Raw genomic sequence first — 23,500 nt, 5'->3', positions numbered from 1 at the left:
TCAGGGTAAATATTGTGCATACGTTTTCTATTTTATCTGTTGTTTTTCACGTTTGTCCGTTTTTATCTGTGTCTATGTTGTTGTCAGTGACGTATGTCTTATCTTTTTAAATGCCTTTGTGATGTGCTGCAACCCATTTCCCCCTCGGGGACAAATAAACTAATACTACTTCATCTTCCCAAAAAAACACGTCATAAAAAATAAAACACAGACCCGTTAGAGCTCGAATAGTTTTTATTTTGTTCATAAAAAGCAAAAATAAAACAACAATTAATGAAAAATACTGCATTTTTTGAGGCACAATAACAGTTACCTTGACACAACAGAGTAAAATAAACTTTGCATCGTATTTTACATGCGTAGAAATATTTGTTTTGTTTTTTAAAGCACACATGCATTGACGATCTGCTTTGAAAAGGTGCAAGCTCTTCTCAGCCATGTTCTGTGACCATAAATTCAAATCAGATCTTCACAGCATTACGGTCAAAAGATTGTACAAACAGAAATGTATCAGCGAAAGCTCACAATAACATGACGCAGAACATGAACGGCTGTTGTAGTATTCTGCAATAATGCATTAAAGTAATCCTCATGCATGGCAGAAGTACTATCAGCCAGCAGCGTTTTAAAACCCAGTGACGCTCACAAACACAGGAATCATAAGGCACCTGCATCTACCTTTACAACACTGCAGAAGTAATCAGTGCAACAATAAGCTGTAAAGACGCATTCAAGCACATCATGAAATATATTCAGACTCCAATTCTCGAAAGGTACATCATCCTCTCTTTCTCGTATTGCACATAATCCTTCTGCTGATGAGAATTGAAAACAGGAAATAAATAAAAAACAAGCTTTTGGTTTGAATCAGAGGATAGTTCAGCGACGTGTTGACAGGCAATACATTAGATATTTAAAGCAGTGTCCAGACTACTGCAGGTCAATGGCTGCATGTTGTGGTTTCAACAGCCTTTGTGTGTTTTGAGCTGACTCACTCCAGAGTATCTGTTCGTGTGTTCTGACACACAGACAGCTTGTCTCTGTACACATTATGGCCTGAAACAATGACTCAGAGGTTAAAGTGATGAATCTGATCTTTCATTTCAGTGTGTTTGCAACCAAATCAGATCGACAGTTTAAAATGTACGCCTCAAGGAAAGAAAAAAAAAAGGTCCGTGAGTCTTTTCACCCAAAACAAAAATGTTAACCAGTTATCATCCCTTTTATTGGTTGTCTTGTTTTATTGTACTTTTATATAAAGTTTTTAATTCCAATTGAATGTCATTTTATAATGTGATTGTCTTGCACTTCATCTCACTGCTTTTTATGGTTAATCTAAAGCATTTTTTCATTACCTTATTGCTGAAATGTGCCTTTGAAAATAAACGTGCCTTACCTGTCTTTAACCTCCACTGTCCTGGAGTACAGAGCTACACATCATCACTTCCCTACAACATAAAGACTGTACAGAGTACCAGCTTGAGACTTTAACAGCAAATAAAACCAACGATTAAATAAAAACATCTGATTCAAAACATCCAGCTGATGGTGAAGTTCTGACTGAGGTTGAGACCGAGATCTGCAACGGTTAACACCTGCAGAGAGAAAACACAACAAGTCAGCCTGAAGAGCTTCTTCCTGATACAACAGAGAAATGCATGAAAGCATGGTAACCTCACTTACTGTATGTATGTGCACTCGGCACTTTGTATTCACAACTGTGGTTGAAAATAACTTGGTACATGTGCATGAGTGCTGCACTTAATTGACAAACTGTATTTTTACAACGCAAAACATACAGTAGGAGCTTCTGGTCAAACGCTGCCATGATCGGTTAGTTTTATGTTATTGTGTTTGGATTCACCAAAAGTCACACAATACCCGAAACAAACTAACCAGTCAAGGCGGCGTTTTATAGGTTAAATTATAGCTTTTTGTCAAAGGAGTCTGAAGAGAACATAGATAGATATAACGGCTTAAGAAAGGTAAGTTTGGCGCCAGGGTAAAGCAATGAAAATATAGCACATTTAAAACTAATATTGATTTTTGTAAGCCCTCATCCGTGGCAGCACATTGCTCAGCTTCTGTGTTAGTACTTTGGTGTGCCATATAACTTCTCCTTACATTAAATCATCATTTAAAAAGTAAAGTCGCACTTCAAATGGTTTGGCTTATTTAAAGCTAATGCACTTTTTATGTTCTGAATTTGTGTCCCCGCGGTTCCATCCATCTTCTCCCGCTTATCCGTGGTCGGGTCGTGGGGGTAGCAGTTCCAGCAGAGAGCCCCAAACTTCCTTTCCCTGGCCACATCATCCAGCTCTGACTGGGGGATCCCAAGGCGCTCCCAGGCCAAATCAAATCAAGTTTTATTTATATCACGCCTAGACTACTGCAACTCCCTCCTGGCTGGTCTACCTGCATGTGCCATCCGACCTCTGCAGCTCATCCAGAATGCAGCTGCTCGTCTGGTCTTCAACCTTCCTAAATTCTCCCACACCACTCCGCTCCTCCGCTCCCTTCACTGGCTTCCGGTAACTGCTAGAATCCACTTCAAGACACTGGTACTTGCGTACCATGCTGCAAATGGATCTGGCCCTTCCTACATCCAGGACATGGTTAAACCGTACACCCCAGCGCGTGCACTACGCTCTGCATCAGCCAAACGACTCGCTGCGCCCTCGCTGCGAGGGGGACCCAAGTTCCCATCGGCAAAAACACGTGGGTTTGCTGTCCTGGCTCCAAGATGGTGGAATGAGCTCCCCATTGACATCAGGACGGCAGATAGCTTGCACATCTTCCGGCGCAAACTGAAAACTCATCTCTTTCGACTCCACTTCGAGCGTTAGAACTATTAACGAAGCACTTTTATACTAATAAAGGACTGGCTTACCTAAAGCCAGTTGAGTAGCACTTGAAATGTTTGGCTCTATGAAACCTGATGTACTTATATGATTCTGTTTTCTTCAAGGTTGTGTCTTCCTGGTCGAATGTACTTATTGTAAGTCGCTTTGGACAAAAGCGTCAGCTACATGCAATGTAATGTAATGTAATGTAATGTAATGTAATATATAGCACATTTATAAACTATTTTTGGTCGAGCCAAAGTGCTGTATATATTATAAAAATAGCCTACAGTAGAGACACTTTACAGCAAATACAACAGCACAGATTGTTCAGAATATCAGTATGAGAAAAACGACACCCTCTATCTTTAGACCCTCACATCGTACAAGGAAAAACTTCCAGAGAAAAACCCACAGTTTAAAGGGAACATGGGAGAAACCTCAGGGAGAGCAACAGAGGAGGGATCCCTCTCCCAGGACGGACAGACGTGCAATAGATGCCGTGTGTAAATCGAAGAGATAATACATTTTACAGCATATAGACCGAATGTTAGGAAATGCATGTGTCTGTAATAAGAAGATGAATCCACGAGGATGTCAGTTACAATCCTGTGGAAGCCATCAGGGAAGCAGCATGGCGAGACCCAAGGCAGGACCGCAGAGACAGGTTCAGCCACGACCCGAAGTCCACGACTTAATCCAGCCAGCGAAGAGATATAATCCCTCCACTTGGTCCTAGGTCTACCCCTTGGTCTCTTCCCAGCTGGACGTGCCTGGAACACCTCCCTAGGGAGGCGCCCAGGTGGCATCCTAACTAGGTGCCCGAACCACCTCAACTGGCTCCTTTGACGCGAAGGAGGAGCGGTTCAACTCCGAGTCCCTCCCGGATGACTGAACTTCTCACCTTATCCCTAAGGGAGACACCAGCCACCCTGTGGAGAAAACCCATCTCGGCCGCTTGTATCCGCGATCTCGTTCTTTCGGTCATGACCCATCCTTCATGACCATAGGTGAGGGTAGGAACGAAAATGGCCCGGTAGACAGAGAGCTTTGCCTTCTGGCTCAGCTCTCTTTTCATCACAACGGTGCGGTAAAGCGACTGCAGTACCGCTCCCGCTGCTCCGATTCTCCGGCCCATCTCACGCTCCATTGTTCCCTCACTCGAGAACAAGACCCTGAGATACTTGAACTCCTTCACTTGGGGTAAGGACTCATTCCCTACTTGGAGTGGTTGATAACACTTATTGAATGTTGATTAAAGTGTTGTTGCTAATACGCTTGACTACAAGCACCTCATACAACCCCACTTTATAAAATCAGAACTGTCCTCTTTAAGCTCAAGAGACCCAGCAATGATAGTTTCCAACCCTGCGCTCCTCACCTGGCTGTCTCTGTAGGTGAACGTTGCATCTTGGGAGTTCACCATCACTCGGCTCGGTTTCTGCTTCACGCCGTAGAAGGAGGCCGTCTCCACGGTGATGTAGGTTGCCTCCACGTTGCTATGCAGAACCTGTGACGTCATCACGTTCTATAAAATAGACAGATGAATTTTAGTTTCATAGCATCGTTTTTTAATGACATGTAAACATTCTCTGCTATGATAAATATGAGGGGAAACGCTTTGAAAAGTGGGCTGATGAACCACATACACTTGCTCCCTTGTTAAGAAGTTCAGTGTAGTCAAGGTCTTAAAATTGTATTTCATTTCATAGTGATTAACCCACTAAGAATGTTTTACCTGAGTTCAATGGAGCATGCTAGTTTCCCACAACTTTATTGTTTTGGTTCACTCTCTCCACTCTTATCAATTTTCATTCTAAGGCAGACCTAGTTGTGTGTGATCACCTGAGCGACGCTGAACAGGATGTAGGAGTACAGGTTGTTCTCGTAGGTGTCGATGGTCTCTCCGTCGTCCCAGAACAGATCCCCGCTGGCCGCTCCGCCCTCAGAGAGCGCCGTCACCAGGTGGAGCGGCTGCCCGCTGCTCACCCACAGCGTCAGATTGGGCGCCTGATCACACACACACACACACACACACACACACACACACACACACACACACACACACACACACACACACACACACACACACACACACACACACACACACACCACACACACACACACACACACACACACCACACACACACACACACACACACACACACACACACACACACACACACACACACACACACACACACACACACACACACACACACACACACACACACACACACACACACACACACCACACACACACACACACACACACACACACACACCACACACACACACACACATCACACACACACACACACACACACACACACACACACACACAGGTAAAGTAATGATTGTACAGTGTGCGTTCATTAGAGACACTAAAAAACAGATGCTTGATAATATTAATGGATTTAACGTAGATATTAAATTACTGCAAAAATAGTTTTCGTTTGAATATCTCCAGAAAAATAGATATATTATAATATATCTTTGTTCACACCCATTGCATGCCAGCCTTTATTTTCCTGGTAGAGGATTTTCTGTTTCTTTCAGATCTCTAGTTTTTCTTGAGTGGAACATTTTGTATTTTCTTTGAATTTATATATTTTGTATTTAAATAGTTTATTTACCAGGGACAATGCACAGTAATGAACACTTAAAACATTCAAATGTATCAAGCGTAACAGTGCCAGGTTTAGCTTTGAGCTAATTTCCATCCGCAGTCCCTCATTTAAGAAAATTACATTTTACAAACATAGAACGCAGTCCATGTAAACATTTATAAAGAAAACACATACTTTTAAAAAACTTAAAATTGTCAAACTCAAGAAATTGTGTTTTTCAAGGATGGTACAGTGGTGGTATAACTAAAATGTATATCTGTTTTTTTAAATTGGTTGCAAGCATATTCAGCCATCTTAATTTGAATGTTAGGTGGGTTCCTTTAACAGGCCATCGTATTTTTTATTTTCTTCATCTCACTTATTATTTATGGCATTGTATACGATATTTGCACATATAATAATTTAAAAGCTGAAAAATATAATAACAAAAATGTGGCCATTATGCTGGCAACTCTATGCACTGAAAATCTCTAAAGGAAGTGATCGACTTTGTCTGACATTGTACAGTGTAGAGGGACCTTTAAGTGCGGAAATGTATTATCATTAAAAACCTGCAGTGTAATTTGAACCACAAATCTTCTCTACCTGTGTTGGAGTAATGGAGCCCTCACGCAGATGCAGGTTGATCTTATCCAGAGGAGCGTGCAGTCGAAGGTCTTCCCCCTGACTGTGCAGAGAGTCGCCCTGAGGAGGGTCACATGTGGACAGAAGAGGATTGTTTACACCGTGTTGTTCCTGAATCATACTTCACTGTGCACTCTGCGTGTGTCTTACCGTGTAGTAGTCATACCACAGGCCCTCTGGGAAGTATCCGTCCACATAGTCCACTTCAGGATCCAGCACTGGTGTCACCAACAAACTCTTCCCCCACAGGAACTGTTTGTCGATCCCGTAGGTTTTCACATCTTTTGGAAACCTTTGGAGTGCATACAGGAAACAAACAATGAGAAAAAAACATCCTAATCCATCCAAAATAATAAATACAATACTTTTGAACTTTCATTTAAATACCATGTTTACTATGTTGAGAGCAACAAGATCCAGAAACGGCTTCATTTACTGCTAGAAGCTTGCGTTAAAAACTATTTTACCAATATCCAATTATGCTGATGTCGGCTATCATGCTGCATCCAAAACTAATCTCCAAATAGAGTATGCATATTTATTCTTGGCTGTGCTTTAACAAGCCATCGTTGTATAATGGATGACACTTTAATTTGCCCTCTCACCTCAAAAGGAGCAGTGACATTGCGGTTCACTTTTATATATCACAACATGGTACATACATCCACGTTTTATCCTAATAAGCAAGTTCTGATACGTACTCAAACATGAGCGGCCGTGCGACAGTGTGTCCGTGAACATGTGCGTGATGGAAGAGTGTGTAGAGGACGGGGAAGAGAGAGTATCGCAGCAGCAGAGCCTGCTTCATCGCTGTCCGAGCCAGAGGGCTGAACGCTGTGGGGTCCTGAGGCTGAAGAGAAAACAAAGACATGTGTTACAGGACATTTCTATAAAGAACTGAGGGACAGAACAGCTTTTGTGCTTTGTGGTTATCGCCTGACCCGCATGTCGATGGCGTTGTGGTTGCGTGTGAAGGGGTAGAAAGCTCCCAGCTGCGTCCAGCGCACACACAGCTCCTCCTGCGGCTCCTCGCTGAAACCACAGATATCTGCCCCCACCAGAGGGATGCCCAGGAGGTTAAAGGTCAACATACCTGAGGGAGAAAACACAGAGAGGTGGACGACTCAAAACAGGCACTAACATGACAGAGACACATTTAACCATGCTTAAAAAAACATGGTGGTGGGGTTACTCTTCCTCAACGGTCCTGCAGTTTACAGAATAAGCGTAAAGTAGCGTGTGCAATGAAATATTTGAAACCATGTTTTTTTAGAAGAAATCTTGAAATTAGTAGTTATACCACAACATATGTATCATAAAATCGTATAAATATATTCAAAATGGCTGACTAGTTTGCATTTGATGCACAATATGACAATGATTACTCACTTTAAATTGCTTTTCATTATTTGTGGTCACTTTTGCTTACGTCTTAGCAAATAAATCACACACTTTCACAGACATTACATTACATGTCACTTGTTAGACGCTTTCATCCAAAGCGACTTACATACTCAATACTGTGGGCAATACCCACAGGAGCAATTTGGGGTGAAGTGTCTTCAGGGACACAACGGGTGTTTCTCAATGTCGAGTAAAGCTGCTGCAGAGCCACTATTTCAAGCATGCTACGTCATCGAGTGCCACCGAAGGACTGTTCCAATGTCCAGCATACTTGGAAATCTACCGAGCCCGGCGTACTTCATAGCGAGACATTTCGAGGCTGCACATGTGTAGACTCCGCGGTCTTAAAATCCCCACAATGCTTTGCGCACGGACCAATTTCCCCAAATCTGTGGCGGAAAATGTAAGGCGGGGCCTCTCATGTGACCCACGCCTGTTCCACTCTTCGTTTTCCGAATGCCAGGAAGTATTGTTGCCTCGCTTCTGAAGCAAGTGACTCGGAAGACATGTCCTACCAAGCAAGCGTACTCGACATTGAGAAACACACAACGACATGCTGACTGCAGTGGGGTTTGAACCTGTACTCCCCTGATCCCAACACCAACGCACTAATCCACTGCACCACACACCTCCCATGAGACATGAGCAACATGTGCGTTATTTGGAAGAATGTTTTCGTCCGCTGACTTACTTTTGATCTACCCAATTTCGGAACAATTGTAAAAAAGTCTGAATATATGTATACTGTCAACAAACAGCCTTTTTTATATAATGAAGTAACCCTTTTGTCTATTTCGATCAAACCAAACTAATATTTCCTAGATGAAGGTTGGAAAAACCAAATGTTAATATCAGATTAATGCAGAATAAACACTTATATGTGTGTGTTTATATTCTTAAATGCTTTAATAATCACCTCTCGGCTGCCCGTTGAAAATACAATATGTTTTTTCTATACCACCAAACTTCTAATTGTATAGATTTCCTTAAAACGTGATTTTCATAACTGTAGAAATGTGTAATTAATGTGTCAAACCTGCTATAGAAGTGTACAGGTCTTTCCACTGGCTCCTGTTGTCTCCCAGCCAGTGACCGGAGTACATGCCCTGAGAGGGGAAGGTGGAGCGGGAGATCACAAACGGTCTTTTCGCCACGATCCGCTTCATGGCGCTGGACAAGAGGACACAAAACATGAAAAAACAATAAGAAGATGTACATAAATTATGTTCAAGATGTTTTATGCGTGTGGGTCTTTACCTTGCAGACGCCTTAGCTTCCATGAGTCCATAGAGGCTGTGCATATTGTAGTGAATGGACTGCTTCTGCTGGGCAGTGGCACACAAAGTTTTGGCTCTGAGCAAACCTCCTAGTATACCTAAAAATAAGACAAATACCATTTTTTAATTTGGCCATTATATGTACTCTGTAATGTTGTATATGTCAGGTTTGTTTAGATTTGTGCTTGAGATCCCACCAGGTGTGTAAGGAGGATTCTCCAGACTGTTTGACGGACAGCCATTAGTAGATCCATCCAGGAAATTTGACGGCTCATTCATGTCCTAAACACGGATGAGACAGAGGTCAAAGAGAAGATATAATGAAGTTCAGGGAGTCATTTTTTAAATAATGTCTGACATTTCTATACTTACAATCCATAACCCATCAAATGGCACCTTCTCATGGAACCTCAGAAGGTTTTCGTACCACCATTCATGAGTCACTTCATTCGAGAAATCAGGATAAGCTGTGAGACCCGGCCACACCTGGAGCAAGAGAGGGAAGGTCTTATTTCTAATATACTCAGTCTCACACCTTCCAGTTCAAGGACTTTTCAAAGACCTTGAAAGCCCAATTTCCTCAAATGCAAGGGTCCAAAGTGACAAAGTGTAAGACATATAAAAAGTTAAATTAAAAAACAGACACCTTTTTGTTTTAGCTTGTAAGTAACAATTCACATTTAGCCTAAGAAGCCTTCTGTGGTTAAAACATAATGGCGTTGGATGAAAGACTGCAGACAGAGTAGAATAAAATCACTTTTCAATATGTTAACGCATATGTACTACAGCGTCTCCAGCGCTTTCGAGCGGTCTCTCATTCCCCTGATAGGTGGAGAGTTGCCCATATAGGCGGAGCACCCCTTTTCTGACGTCAGAAAAATTCAAATAATAATCAGATCCGTTGCAGCCCCGTTTTTAGAGATTTGGGTACGGAGGAAAAGAGAGAGGGTTGTCTTTTCTGACACTTGGTGAGTTCCCTGACACACCGGGGACACATATTCATGTATAAAAGACGTACAAAAGTGCATTTTGCATGATAGGTCCCTTTTAAATCAAAGGAAAAAAACATTCAAGGTCTTGATTTTTTCTCCTCAAATTCATAAAATGTTAATGAACTTAAGAACCCATGGGAACCTTGAGAGGCGAGAGTAGTAATTGTGTCATGGGATGTTGTTGGTGAAACATTATTACAGTGTCTCACCTTGCCTATGAGTGTCTTTCCTTCGGCATCTTTAATAAAGACGTCTCTCTTCAGCCCCTCGTCGTACGGCCAGTAGGATCCTTCAGGCTGAGAGCTGCTGATCCCGGGGTCCTGCGGGGGGGGGGGGGGGGGCACAGCTGTTAAACACTTACACCACAGAGCAGACAAAGTACCTGGACTGAAGAGCAAATACAAACTCATGTGTACCAGAATCATGACGTAGCGCTGGTCATGAACATGCAAATCTTTCACCATGTCGGGCAGTGTGCCGAACTTTTTGGAGTCAAAGGTGAAGTCCATGAACTGATCCATGTAGTCGATGTCGTTCCACTGGACGTCCTGTGAACAAATCCACACCAAGAATAATTACTTACACAGAAGAACAAACAGAAAATACTGACATAAACACAAACAGACTTCTGGGTAATCCTAACCTGGGGTATTTTATAATTCCTCAGGCTCTTGACCATCTCCCAGGTGGAGTCGCTCGTGTTGTAACCCCAGCGACAGAGATGGTAGCCTAAAGCCCAGTAGATGGGCATCGCTGGGTAACCTGAGGAAACATGGAGGGAGAAGAGAGAGAGTAGTTTGCTTATGGTCCGAATGTAGCAGTTTGTTTATATGGATGTATTTGTGTATGGATGTTGCAACTATAACGAGCTTTAGCAATACTGTATGTAATTATGGTCGTGCTAATAAAGCTATTGAATTGAATTGAGTAGTGAGGACATCAAGAGTAAAATAAGTGTTTTACTAATTTCTTTAGATTGAACTGCCGTACGTTTTATCAAAACACTTTATATTAAACAATATCAAAATGAAGAATGACTAAAAGATGACTTCTCAAATCTAGTGTTTTCTGTCATGTTGTCTACAGAAATACATTTTCATTGCAAGCCAATCTGTTCATATCGGTGTACCCTTGGGTCTGTCTCTTGATACATTACTATTTGTACACACTGTAGGATATGCTAGAGTCATGCAGCTACTGTAAACAGTCCCACATCATCAAGCCAAGCATTTTAGCAAATATTTTAACTGAAGAATTCTCACTTGAACCTGGTCTGATCTCCTGGATCGTTGACTTCCTCAGCTGTAGAACTCAGCAGGTCAAAATAGGCATGGCACTTTCTGATACAATAACTACCTGGATAGGCTCACCCCAGGGATGTGTCTTATCCTCTCTTTTATTTATTTTATACACCAACTCCTGCACTAGCACTTTTCCCAACAGGCACTTTATTAAGTATGCAGATGATACAGCCCTGGTCAGCCTCCTATTTGATGAGGAAGAGGAGCATGGGCCTGTCCTTGACTTCTTTATTAACTGGTGTGAGAAGTCAAACCTGCTTCTAAACACCAAAAACAAAGGAGATGGAAATTCATTTTAGAATAGCACAATCGCCCAACCCTACTCTTTTAAATAGCGAGCCCATTCAATGTGTCACTGAGTACAAATATCTTGGTGTCGTGCTTGACCACAAGCTCAGATGGGATGTTTGGTCTGAGAAAGTAAATGCTAAGTCTCAACAAAGATTGTTTTTTTTAAGTAAATGATTGTCTTTTAATGTCGGCAACAGAATGGTTAAGATGTTTTATCATGCTTTTATTGAAAGTGTGCTCTCCTTCGGCATCATATGCTGGTTCGGCAACGCCACTGAGGCACAGACAAAGTCAGTCAGGAGGGCCATAACATTGTCCAGTAAATTGACAGGAATCTCATTTGCTAATGTAGAATGCTTACAAGGACAGAGTTTTAGGACCCTCTTGCCTCTTACTTTGAACTGTTGCCATCCGGGCGGAGGTATCGTGCCCCTCTGTTAAAAAATAACAGATCTCGGCTGTCTTTCGTCCCACAAGCCATCAAACTCCTGCATTGGATGCACGCACTGTTTACCCAGCTGATCTGGCACTGTCCCCCCCCCCCCTTTTTGCAAATGAGATAGTCATGTCTGCCGATATCTGTTGTTTTTTTATGTCTGTTGGTTTTTATCTGTGTCTATGTTGTTGTCAGTGACGTACGTCTTATCTTTTTTAATGCCTTTGTGATGTGCTGCAACCCATTTTCCCGTCAGGGACAAATAAACTAATACTATACTACATCCAAGAAGACTCTTACTGACCGATGACTTCCACATACTGTCCAATCACTGAAGCAGGATCAGGCCCGAGGAAGACGTAAAAGTCAAGGATTCCTCCGATGGTGCGCCAGGTGAGGGCGGGGGCCGGCTGCAGGACCACATCTGAGGAACAGAGACACTGCTGATTAAAATGTTAATGATCTACGATAAGGGATCAAGGAGAAACTCACATCCATGAAACAAAAAGCAAATAAATAAAACATTTTACACAGGAAATAATGAGTAAATACACATATTTTAGATATTTAGTAAAAAACAGATGGAAATTGATAAAGAAAAAATATCTGCAATATAGCATTAAAAGCTAATCTTCAACATTCCTTATTTTTCGGGCTTAAATTAAATCAATGAACTTTAACTTTGACTTAGTTCACAAATCAATTCCACCTTTCCGTTAGCTTAGTATCTTATAAATACAGCCTGACCTCCAAATGACTTCTTTGCACCACACTGGGCAGTTCATATTGAATGAAACTCGTGCTTCTGTGACACTGAGAGACTTCCGTTTGTATTGCTTCATCCTGTCACATAAACTGTCGCAACACTGGAAGAATCAGCTGCTGATGTGTGTGAGTGCACGTAGTGAAACCAGACTGACCCATGGCGTTGCTGTTCAGCAGGAAGAAGCCGTGTGCGTCCCCCCCCCCCCTCCATGGCCAGGTAAAATGGATGAGCTCCATACAGGTTGGTCTGTTCCTATATTAAAGAGCGGAACAGAATTATTGAATATTATATAACTACAGATTCAATTTAACTCCCAATGTAACTCCTTAACAGATATCTTTCACACTTTACCCCTCTTCTTTTTATTTTTTATTTAAAAAAAGTATTAATTATGCATTACTTTTCATTTAATGTATTTATTTAAGTTAACTTATTATTTATTTACTTTTTTTTTGGTTGAGGTTTTGGTTCATGTTCGCAAAAATATGTGAGGTTACGATAAATAACATTGACTTTTGGTTTCACAAAAGGGAAAAAAACACCAGTCTACGGGGTGTAAGACCTGTGTTTGTTAGACACATCTTTCTTACCTTCCACCCACCCAATGCAGAATGTGTCACTCATATTTGACCTCCTTTTAGGGTTTTAAACACTAAGCATGCTAAATGTGACATGAAATCTCAAAACAATGTTTGTGTAATAGAAATGGATAGGAGAAAGATGGGAAAAGGCTTCAAAAGGAGGAGACAGCTAAGTCTAGATTTAACAAGTCCTTCAACAACTGCAAGTCCTTTAATTTAAACAACAACAGAGGGTGTTTGTTCCTACCGTCTAAACGTCCCTGTTTTTATTTTGTGGTTTACTTTATTAAATATATATATATATATATATATTGTTGTTTTTGGTTTGAACCATTTTACTCCATGGATAAATAATAAGAACAGGATACAGCGTGGGAGGCGGGGTCTCGTTCTTTCCTATGAGAGCTGCTCATTGGCGCATGAAGTCAAAATGGCCCAACTTTTGAGAGAGCGAAACGTCACAGATTACCCATCATGCCTGGCTGCCAGAGCAGAAGAACCCGTATGTGCGCTCACAGAGCATGCGCCCCTTAAGCCCCGCCCCCGGAGCTCCCACTCTCGGCTCAGTAGAATGAATGGAGACAGAAAATACATCTAGGCCGTTTCTCAATCGCGAGGATGCTGGCTTGGTAGTCGCGTACTTCCAAGTCACTTCCTTCAGAAATGAAGCAAATATACTTCCAAGCCACGGCTTCGGAAAATGAAGAAGAATGGAACAGGCTAACAAGTGTGCCACTCTCTCTAACGGTTTCAACATAAACTGTACCGAAAATAAATACCTCACGATGTCTATCTAATTATGAACTTGCTTTACTTTCACGGAACACATTTTTCGTGATAACAAACAAATGTAACAAAGTAACATATTTACCAACACATGTTCTACTACGCCACTACATACTTACATTTAAATGTGTGCTGCATCGGTTCAGCCATTCTCCGCAAGGGTTTTTGAAATTGGTCCTCGCGCAAAGCATTGTGGGGATTTTAAGGACGCGAAGTCTACCCATGTGCAGCCTCGAAATTTCCCCCAAACCAAGGACGCGGCCTCGGTGGAATTCCAAGTATGCTGGAGATTGGAACAGTCCTTCGGCGGCACTCGATGACGTAGCATCCTTGAAATATTGGCTTGGAAGCCAGTATCCTCGAGATTGAGAAACGGCCCTAGATTCGGCTTTTAGTGCATTTTACAACTTTAAGGACATAATGATTCTAATAAGGGCTATAAAATAGTTCATACTGGGTAGTTTATTTCGTTTTTAAAAAAGAATCCGCTGATTTACAGACGTTTCTTTCCCAATGTTAGTCAATGGGGAAAAGTCTTTCTGGGCCGGGTGACGTCACGGACTGATACGGAAGTTGTAGTACCGCCATTTGGACACAACGAATATTTTCATCAGAGTCCGGCGCACTTCCTGGGGGCTTGTTTTACATCTTTTTAGAATAGCTTTTTACTAGACCTTTAAAACCCCCACTTGCTGCCATGCCGGCCTAAACGTCACTGTTTTTATTTTGTTGTTTACTTTATTAAATATATATATATTTTGTTGTTGTTTAGTTTGAACCATTTCACTCTGTAGCACTTTGAGTTTTGTTTACTCAAATGAAAAGTGCGCTTAAAAATCAAATAGATTATTATTATCATTATTATAAGTTTATTGATTTGATATAATGTTGAAAACCTAATCAAAGTCCTATCAGTTGAATGTTAATATCTACAATTGCACCCCCTTCTCTCCCCCTTTCAACACTGCATCTGAATTAAAAGGCACCCTCTTGCCCAAAAACTCAAACTGTAAGCAGAAGAGTGACATAAACAGGCCTCTCCTACCATGGGGGGCACGTCTCTGGCCCACATGGTGAGCGTGTTCCAGTGCACGTCGTGCAGGAAGGAGGATCGATGCTCTCCCAGCCCGTAGATGAACTGACTCTGCAGGGAGGAGGAGAGCTGGAGGAACTGATCCGCGAAGAGGAGAGGAGCCACTGTGGTGTTCAGACTGCAGAGGGAAGAGAGAGTGATATCATGTTAATTATTATTATCTATAGGGCTGGGCAATATAACGATATTTTATGGAGATCATGATAAATGTTAACGGAGCTTTCTGATATCGTAGAAATGTCCTAACTGATGTCTTTTCTTGGCTTTACAGGCTGTGTAAGAATGCAATAAGTGTTGTATTATTTGCCCACTTAGTCAACACATCCACATTACTGAGAATTATTCTTCAACACTATTCTCATTGTGTAAATATGTTGTGTTAAAGTTTACATTAACTATTTGTAAGTCAATCATATTTTTTGTTCATAAATGTGACACTGTTTAAGTGTGTACAGTATAATAATTATCATGTTTCATCCAAAATGTAAAAAATACACACAAAAAAAAGGAAATGTAATTAAAAGAATCTACCCTATGCATAAACAAAACCTCAATCATAGCGAACTCTATCTACTTACTACAACTCTATATCTATCTAACACCCCTCCTCCCCCCACCCCCACAATGAATATCGACCAATCACGTTCTTGCAACAGTTTAAAAGGGGAGTGATTAGTAAAATATGCATAAATAAAAAGAAAGAATGCTAACTAGGTAACATAAGATAAGAATAAACAAGTTTAAATGATTTGTTATTGGTTGTGATCATATTCTAAAGATGTTTGGATTATTGAAAAGTATACAGCTCCCTTTTATCTGAGTGTTGAGAGCTGTATCCATACATTCATGTTGTGCTCAAAGTGCACCAGATTGAAGCATTTAACTTCAACATTTAAAAAAAAATCTTCCCGGGTGAGCCTGCCCCGGAGCCCCCTAGAGGAGGTGAGATCCGGAGCCCCCTAGAGGAGGTGAGGTCCACCTCCAAATAAAGCCGCTAAAATAATTCAATTGAATACATTTTCTTTTAGTAAACACTGAAAATGGGTCCCACAGACCCAAACAGCACACAAAGGTTAAAAGGTAAGCAGATAATGTTAAAATGTGCTAAATATATACACTGCAAAAAACAAAAAAAAGAGGAATAAAAGTAGCTCACAACTTGTTTTATTTTCTGAAAGTAGCTCTCATCCTAAAAAAGTTTGGAGACCCCTGCATTAGAGCGTACAAACTAACTATAAGTATCTGAAATACATATGTGTACTGAAACAAATACCAATAACTGTATTGCATTGTTTTCTTATGCGCAATTACTTCATACTGTCTTTGTCTTTTTCGTCCTGTATTTATTGTGCCCCCCTCAGAAAATAACTGGCCCCCCCCCAGTCAAATTGGTCTAGAACCGCCACTGCTAATATCAGATTGTGAACATCCTTCTTTCTTATCCTAACGTTTCCTATTTAAGCCTTACAGCACTGCTCCTGTAGATCTCCTCTTCACGATGAGACCAAACGGCTGCTTTGAAATCTCCACGATGTATTCTGGACTGTCTGCTTTCTTCGTGGCAGCGGGAACGGAGATGGGAACCTCGAACCGAGAATTAGCCGGGTCGGTAATCTAGATTGCAAAACATGAGAAAAATAAAGATGGTTATTAAGTTACAGGCCAGAATAAAAATGATATCAACTGACCTATTTCAGTTTATGACAGCTTTATCTCCACCTGCTTTAATCAAAGGATTGGCATTGATCTCATTGGACAATAAATGCCCTTCCTCAGATTACCTGAAATTACTCTTAAAGAGGCAATATCTTCCCTTTCCTGTTGTGTGTTACATACTGTAGGTTTTTGTGGATTTCCCCCCCCCGTGAAACGCCTCCATTGGACTCCTTTGTTTACTTCCATAACATAGTGACATCACTATGTAACACTCGCACATTTATTGGATACCACTCCCAACACATTGCACGTGATAGGCTAAGGGGCGGGATATCTCTAATCCGTTGACCAATCACAACGGAGCGAATCAGGGCAGACTGGGCTCTGGCTTCAGACAGAGGGTGAAAAGAGGTGCTGTTGCACAGGCAGTATGAGAAAACTAGAGAATGCAATTCCTGAAGAAATTGCTAGTGGGAATGCTTTATGCTGAAAATCTGACGCTAAACTGCTATGCTGAAATGTAATGTGTAAGAAGAAAGTGAAGAATTTAGATTGAAATGATACATGAACACTGGGGGCTTGAATGTGTGATGAGAGAAGAAAAGAAAGTAAAAAGGCTTGGAAAAGCAGCAGAATATTTTAACTGCAAACTTCTGAACTAACTTGATTGATCTGTCGCCATGGCAACGGCATTTGATGACACCCCATAATAAGCTTAGATGCGTTGATGGCTGCATCGTTACCAAACCTGTGAAGTTTTGGGCCGTTTGGAGCATTTTCACTGAAGTTATGAGAGAGCCGTGTTTCATGGCGAGCATTGTGTTGCCATGGCAATGGCATTTGAAGAAATCTCAAAACTGTCCCGTAGATGTCTTCACGGCTGGACTGTTAGCACACTGCTATCTGAAGTCTGCTGCTCTGAGCATGTCAGTTGGAGCGATGACATCATCGTGTTCCATGACACAGGTGTTTATATTTGAGCTAACGAGGCGTGCAGAGATCACAGGTTTCCATTGTTCTGAATGAGAGATGAACCTCTTACATGTGAACGTTTTGTGGAAGAACCGTAACAGATATCTGTGAAATTTCAAAACGTGAAGCATGTCAAGGAAGTTGAGCATCTGAAGTGTAATTTTTGTGTAGTTTAACTAAAGGTGTGCGGCTGCTGCTGTGAGGAAATATCAGCCTGAAATTACAATGGGCTTTAATGGAGGCATGTTGAAAGTTTTTGTCACTTCATGCCCTCAAAAAGCATTTTGTTTAATTATTTTTGCTTAATTATTTGTCATTTTTCAAGCTACGAGATGTTTTCCTACGTTTGTCATGATAAATTATGCCTCAGGAATGTAGGGTTTGGGAATTATGGCAGTTTAAAACAAATATATGAAGGCAAATTTCATGATTTTCTACCCTCTAGCTGTGACATCACGCACTCTAGTTAATGTTAAAATCTGAAGAAAACCTCTAAAACAAGGTCTGAACAATGTTTAATATCTCTAAAAGTAAGAATCAGATTTAAAAGTTGTTGTACACGAATAATGTCAGAAAGATGTGTAACATTTTAAAGTTAGAATGAGGTTTCTGAGTGAAAGTATGAATGAACAGTTAGCAGTTGAATCGCATGAAGATTTGTTGAAGTTGAAGATTTTAAAAATGGGATGTATTATGGGATGTATCTCTGGAATTGTGAAAGTTAAGAATGAGAAAAGTAATAACCACCGATTCCCGACCGAGCTGAACGTTTTGATGTTCGAACGGAGTTTCTGCGATGTTCAATGCGGGAGGAGAAGAGGGCCAAAATACCGGCGGAATAATAAACTTTTCGTCCGTAGAATAACAGTTACTACTAAAATATGACTGAATGCTCACTCCCTCACCCTGACTCACCCTGACTCGTAGTCTTGAGTCCGTCTCGTGTCGTATCTCCACCTCTAGAGTGAGGATGTCTGCAGGGTAGTAGGTCTTCACCTCCCGTACGAGCGTCCCTTTTTGTCCCAGCGATGTGTCATTTATTGACACAAGCGAGTATGAAGGGAAGTCCTCGGGATAGAAACACCACGGGATGCCGTTCCTCCCTGATGGGCGGGATGCAGAGGAGGAGGGAGAGGATGCTGGGATGAAGCAACAGTTCCTCGCCTCACATAGCTCTCGGGTCACAACCACCCCTCTCTCTGGGTAGCAGTCGAACCTCCACGCCTCGGGGATTAAGCTGCAGGCCTCGCGGCGGGAAGTGGCTGCTGCAGTGTCGTTTACTCCCGTTTCTACTCGAGAGTCTGGAGTGTGTCCAGAGGCCGGTGACGGACGTCTGTGCGGCTGGATGCTGGAGGGACGGTGCAGCCAGAACATGGTGCCCAGCACCCAGCCTCCACAGAGCAGCAGCAGCAGGCAGCCGATCACCAGCAGCGCCGTGGTGCCGGAGCAGCCACGGCGCCGAGGGAGCAGCGACGCTTCCTCTGGCTCACGCACCTAAACACACAACAAGGGAAATAAACAGGAAGCACAGTCAGAGAAGAAACCAAGAGGAACACAATCAAATACTTTACACTGTAGGAAAAACATCTGATTCCTTTCAGGTATGGGGAAACTATCCTATACCTGAGCTCCGTGCCCCGACAAACATTCCTGTTGTCATCTTGCAATATTCATTTATATAAATAGTTATCAATGCAATAAACCATATTTAATTTTGTCTTCATTTACATTATTTAATTTCATATTCTATTGACATGTATAGACTTTTTGCACTACTTTTTATTTTGTATTTTATTAAATATGTTGCATTGTTGGAGGAGCTCAGGTCAGAAGAATTTCATTGCCATTCCTACACTGTAGCTTTGTGCATATGACAATAAAACCTTTGAATCTTACATATATTTTAGTATTGAAGTATTTTTCAAGAGGGTATATATAAAAACAGGCAGTAACAGCAGTGTGGTATAGACTCAAAACACAAACAACATGTGGGATAGGGCTGAACGATTAATCGATTTGAAATCGAAATTTGAAATAATGCGATTATCAAATCGCAAAGCCTGCGATTTCTTTTTACATTTTTGTTTTGTTTGTTTGTTCTTCTTGTGTGTCAGTCATCCACACCAATCAGAAGTGCTGTGCTCCACATGTACCAGCCATTGTTAATCAATCAGAAGTAGCCCATGATATAAGGTGATAGACAGATTGATCCAATCACCTGCCAAGTGCTTTTGAAAGTGCCTGCCCTTTCCAAATGGCTTCCAATGGAGCTTTAGATGGTTTGGTGAAACAGACCATCTGGGTCAGGTTAGTAATGCTCCATCACGTGTTTCTATTACAGGGTGAATCTTAAACTGAAGCTTGACTTTAAAGCAACCCAACGGAAGCTTCATGTAAGTTTAGTTCTTTCACTCGTAGCTCGGGCTGCGGGGGTGCTAGAGACGGGAGTACGTTGATACGACCTTCCTAGCCGGAGATATGGCCGCATTTTACAATGAACTTCCGTTGGGTCGCTTAAAAACAAATATCGCAAATCGAAATGCAATCACAATATTTGTCAGATAAAATCGCAATCAGATTTTTTCCCCAAAATCGTGCAGCCCTAATGTGGGACAATCTAAATTGGGATATTGGAAAAACAAAAAGGAATAAAATAATCAAAACTGGAAAAAGCACCAAATGGCAACCATTCAACAAATGTATTCTGATAATAATGGCTGATCCTCTTCAGTATGGATACCCAACAAGTGAGGTTTTTTTCATTTAGTTAATTATGAAATACATATTTTGAGCGTCACAGACCCAAATTATGCAGAAATTCTTCTCGTTTACAGACGGAAAAAAACAATCCTAGAGCAGTCTAAAGTGCAACTTAAAAACATTTTCAAAGACAACAGGTCGAACCTGGATACACTTTTATCAGCTCTGCATTGATTTACTGGAAAACATCTTCTTGAACAATAACAGAAACAAACTATGGCTGTGAGTTCTGGTTTGTTTTTATAAATCATTCATTATTTTCTTGACCAATCACTTATTTATTCTTCAAATTGAAAATAATTGTGAAAAATGTACAACTTCTTTAAAGGTCCCATGTCATGGCCATTTCTACTGATCATAATTCCATTGTTGAGGTCTACTAGAATAGATGTATACTGTTCAATGTTCCAAACTCACATTGGTTTCTCACACAGCATCTCTGTATAGTATGTGTATTCACTCTCTGTCCTCAACGGCTTGTTGGGGCTCCTGCCCCCCCCCCCCCTCCCTGTGAGCCCAGTGGCGGTCTGCGAGACAGCGAGACACAGCGGAACCCAGCCCGAAACACACACACACACACCGCAGCCTGGCTGGGAGTTTGTGTGTGTGTTGAGGCTGAGTTCCGCGGTGTCTCGCTGTCTCGCCGACCCCACACCAGTGAGCCAGCTCACACTGTTCACTCCTCGCAGCAGCGAGCCTCGCAACATCCGCGGATTGGTCCAAACATAACGGCTCCACGGACGTAACGTCACTATACCCGAAATACGTCACTATACCCAAGAAGTAAACAATGGAAAAAGAGAAATCCCCAACGAGGCGTTCTGGGGCAGCATAGACAGGTATTTTCTGTGTTAGAGTTTTACTCGCTACAGGGTGTACTTTGAGGGTTTGTGACTCTGCAGACCGTTTACATGCAGAAAAACCTTCATAACACACAAGGGGACGGGTAATAACCAGAAAAGCATGAGAATGAGCTTGTTGTCTCAAATGTCCTGTTTTTTTCAGCTAACAGTCTAAAAACAACAAACATTTAGTTCCTATCACTTAGGTCAAAGAAAAGCAGCAAATTCTCACAATTGAGAAGCTGAAAGTAGGGAAGGACATTCAGCGTTTAGGAAGATAAAACTATCTCAAATAATGAGAGCATTGCATGTAGTATGTCAAATATGCCACAAAACATTGGCAGCCAGAAGAAAGAGCAGGAAGTTTCTGCAGCAAGGATTTAAATCACAGAAAGGAACCAACCATTTGCACTTTAAAAAACGGTGTGCCGTGTGTTGGAGGCAGAGGAAGAAGTAGAAATAAACTCACTGGATTTTCGTCCCGGACCGGCTCTTCGGACAGAGCGGCACTGGAAAACTGCACATCTTCAGGGTTCAGCAGCTTGTACGACACCATCCTGAGAGTGTGTGTTCGTCAAAGTGAGCGCCTGAACACATGAGAGGCAGAAAGAGAGCGAGAGCAGATCAAAGGTCAGTCAGAAGGCCAGAATCATTTCCTGTTGTTTGGATTTCAGGGGGAGAAGTGTGCATAAGAACGAGTGAAGTGAAAATGAATGTCAGGGTTCATGCACTTTTTCACCAATGATTTTCAATGACTTTTCCATGACCTTTACCTAATTTTCCATGACCAAAAACATTACTCTCAGCAGTACCACTGAAAATGGTTTATTTGAACATGGAACAGGAAAATAAGGTCTGCATATGAAACATGTTGTGCCTATCTAAAACAAATCAAAGGCTTACTAGCTTCTACACGCTAAAGCAACTCAAATCTCTGACTGCAAAACACCTCGTCAGTTAAATGCAATTTTACGTTTCATTACGATACAGTATTTATTATCATTATAGTATTACTATTTCAGCGATTAGATACAATATAAATTATATTTGATGCAACTTTAGTTACATTTCCATGACTTTTCCAAAACTTTGGGGAAAATATTGTTTTCCATAACTTTTCCAGGGCCTGGAATTAGCATTTTGAATTTCCATGACTTTTCCAGGTTTTTAATGACCGTAAGAACCCTGGAGTGTTACTTTGATTTGATGGTTTCATTTTGATGGTTTCATTTTAATACTCAACTACATGTATTTCATGGCCTTAGTTACTTTGAAGATTTGGATTAATGATGTGAAATATAATCAACACTATATAATACTACTACACTACTATAATCAAGACTTTAGTTCCACCTGGAGTAAATCCACAAGCTACCCTGCAGTATACAAAGTCATACAAACTAGCTGCAAATTTACCAGCTTTGAGAACACTTTAATGATCAACAATTATAAAACATATCATATATATTATTCTGAAATGGACCAATCTGCACTATGATTACTTTTACTTTTGGAACTTTAAGTATATTTTTATGCTAATACTTTTGTACATTGTGAATGCAGGTACTTCTCCCACCTCTGGTTGTTGTTATGTAACATTCAGGTACCAAGAGGCCCACACTGATATGGCCTGTTGCACATTCTGCTCAATATGATGTGGCTAACTTTAGCTGCACAGAAAAAACATGTGAATGTCAAAGTTCACCAGGGAGACATTTGACCACTTAATTCAATGCTGTTACTGCTGACACAATATCATAGTTAGTTACAAGAAGCCGTTAATGACCATTAGTCGCCCTAGACGTTGTTGTAGCAACGGTTTAGCATTAGCTAACTTTAACAGCTGTGTAACTTTAGCTAACGTGAGCTGACAAGGGCATTAACATCAGAAACGCTTACCTGGATATTATTAGAGTCTTAGAGACGGAAAATATGCAGCGTACGGAGGAAAATGTCCCCTTTAAATACATGTATCGTTAGCTAAATAACCCGTAGCATTGCTAATCTTCTTCTGCTGCATGATGTGCGTCTGTTTATCTTCATGTCCCGTTCACTGCACCTCGTAATTTACGGAACTTCCGTTTGAAGAACCCTTTACTATCTCCATGTTGGACTCTCCGAAAGTACATTTAACTCCAAAGATCATGTTATTATTATGTCGTCATCGTTATGCTATAGAGAGAGTAGTACTAATGTATGATTGGTCTTGTTACTTATCGTTTTGATTTCAAATCAGGTGTCCTCTA

At 41.3% G+C, this 23,500-nt stretch overlaps 1 protein-coding gene across 1 annotated transcript; it reads right to left on the bottom strand.

Annotated features, from left to right (window-relative positions):
• Positions 1-216: 216 nt before the first annotated feature.
• Positions 217-23,480, bottom strand: si:ch73-12o23.1 (lysosomal alpha-glucosidase). Its single transcript, XM_034196765.1, is given in 22 exon segments — positions 217-1,595; positions 4,225-4,371; positions 4,689-4,853; positions 6,059-6,157; positions 6,248-6,389; positions 6,799-6,947; positions 7,039-7,190; positions 8,538-8,671; positions 8,759-8,876; positions 8,976-9,060; positions 9,151-9,264; positions 9,980-10,090; positions 10,187-10,318; positions 10,414-10,532; positions 12,103-12,222; positions 12,719-12,767; positions 12,769-12,816; positions 14,977-15,142; positions 16,493-16,638; positions 18,568-19,146; positions 21,724-21,841; positions 23,154-23,480. Coding segments are annotated over 21 exon segments (2,928 nt in total). The 5' UTR covers positions 21,811-21,841; positions 23,154-23,480; the 3' UTR covers positions 217-1,529.
• Between the last annotated feature and the right edge of the window lie 20 nt (positions 23,481-23,500).

The sequence above is a fragment of the Gymnodraco acuticeps genome, unplaced genomic scaffold, assembly GCF_902827175.1.
Source record: "Gymnodraco acuticeps unplaced genomic scaffold, fGymAcu1.1, whole genome shotgun sequence".
NCBI classification, from domain to species: Eukaryota; Metazoa; Chordata; class Actinopteri; order Perciformes; family Bathydraconidae; genus Gymnodraco; species Gymnodraco acuticeps.
The sequence above is the reverse complement of the archived record's forward strand: the minus strand, read 5'-3'. Positions and strand labels throughout refer to the sequence as shown.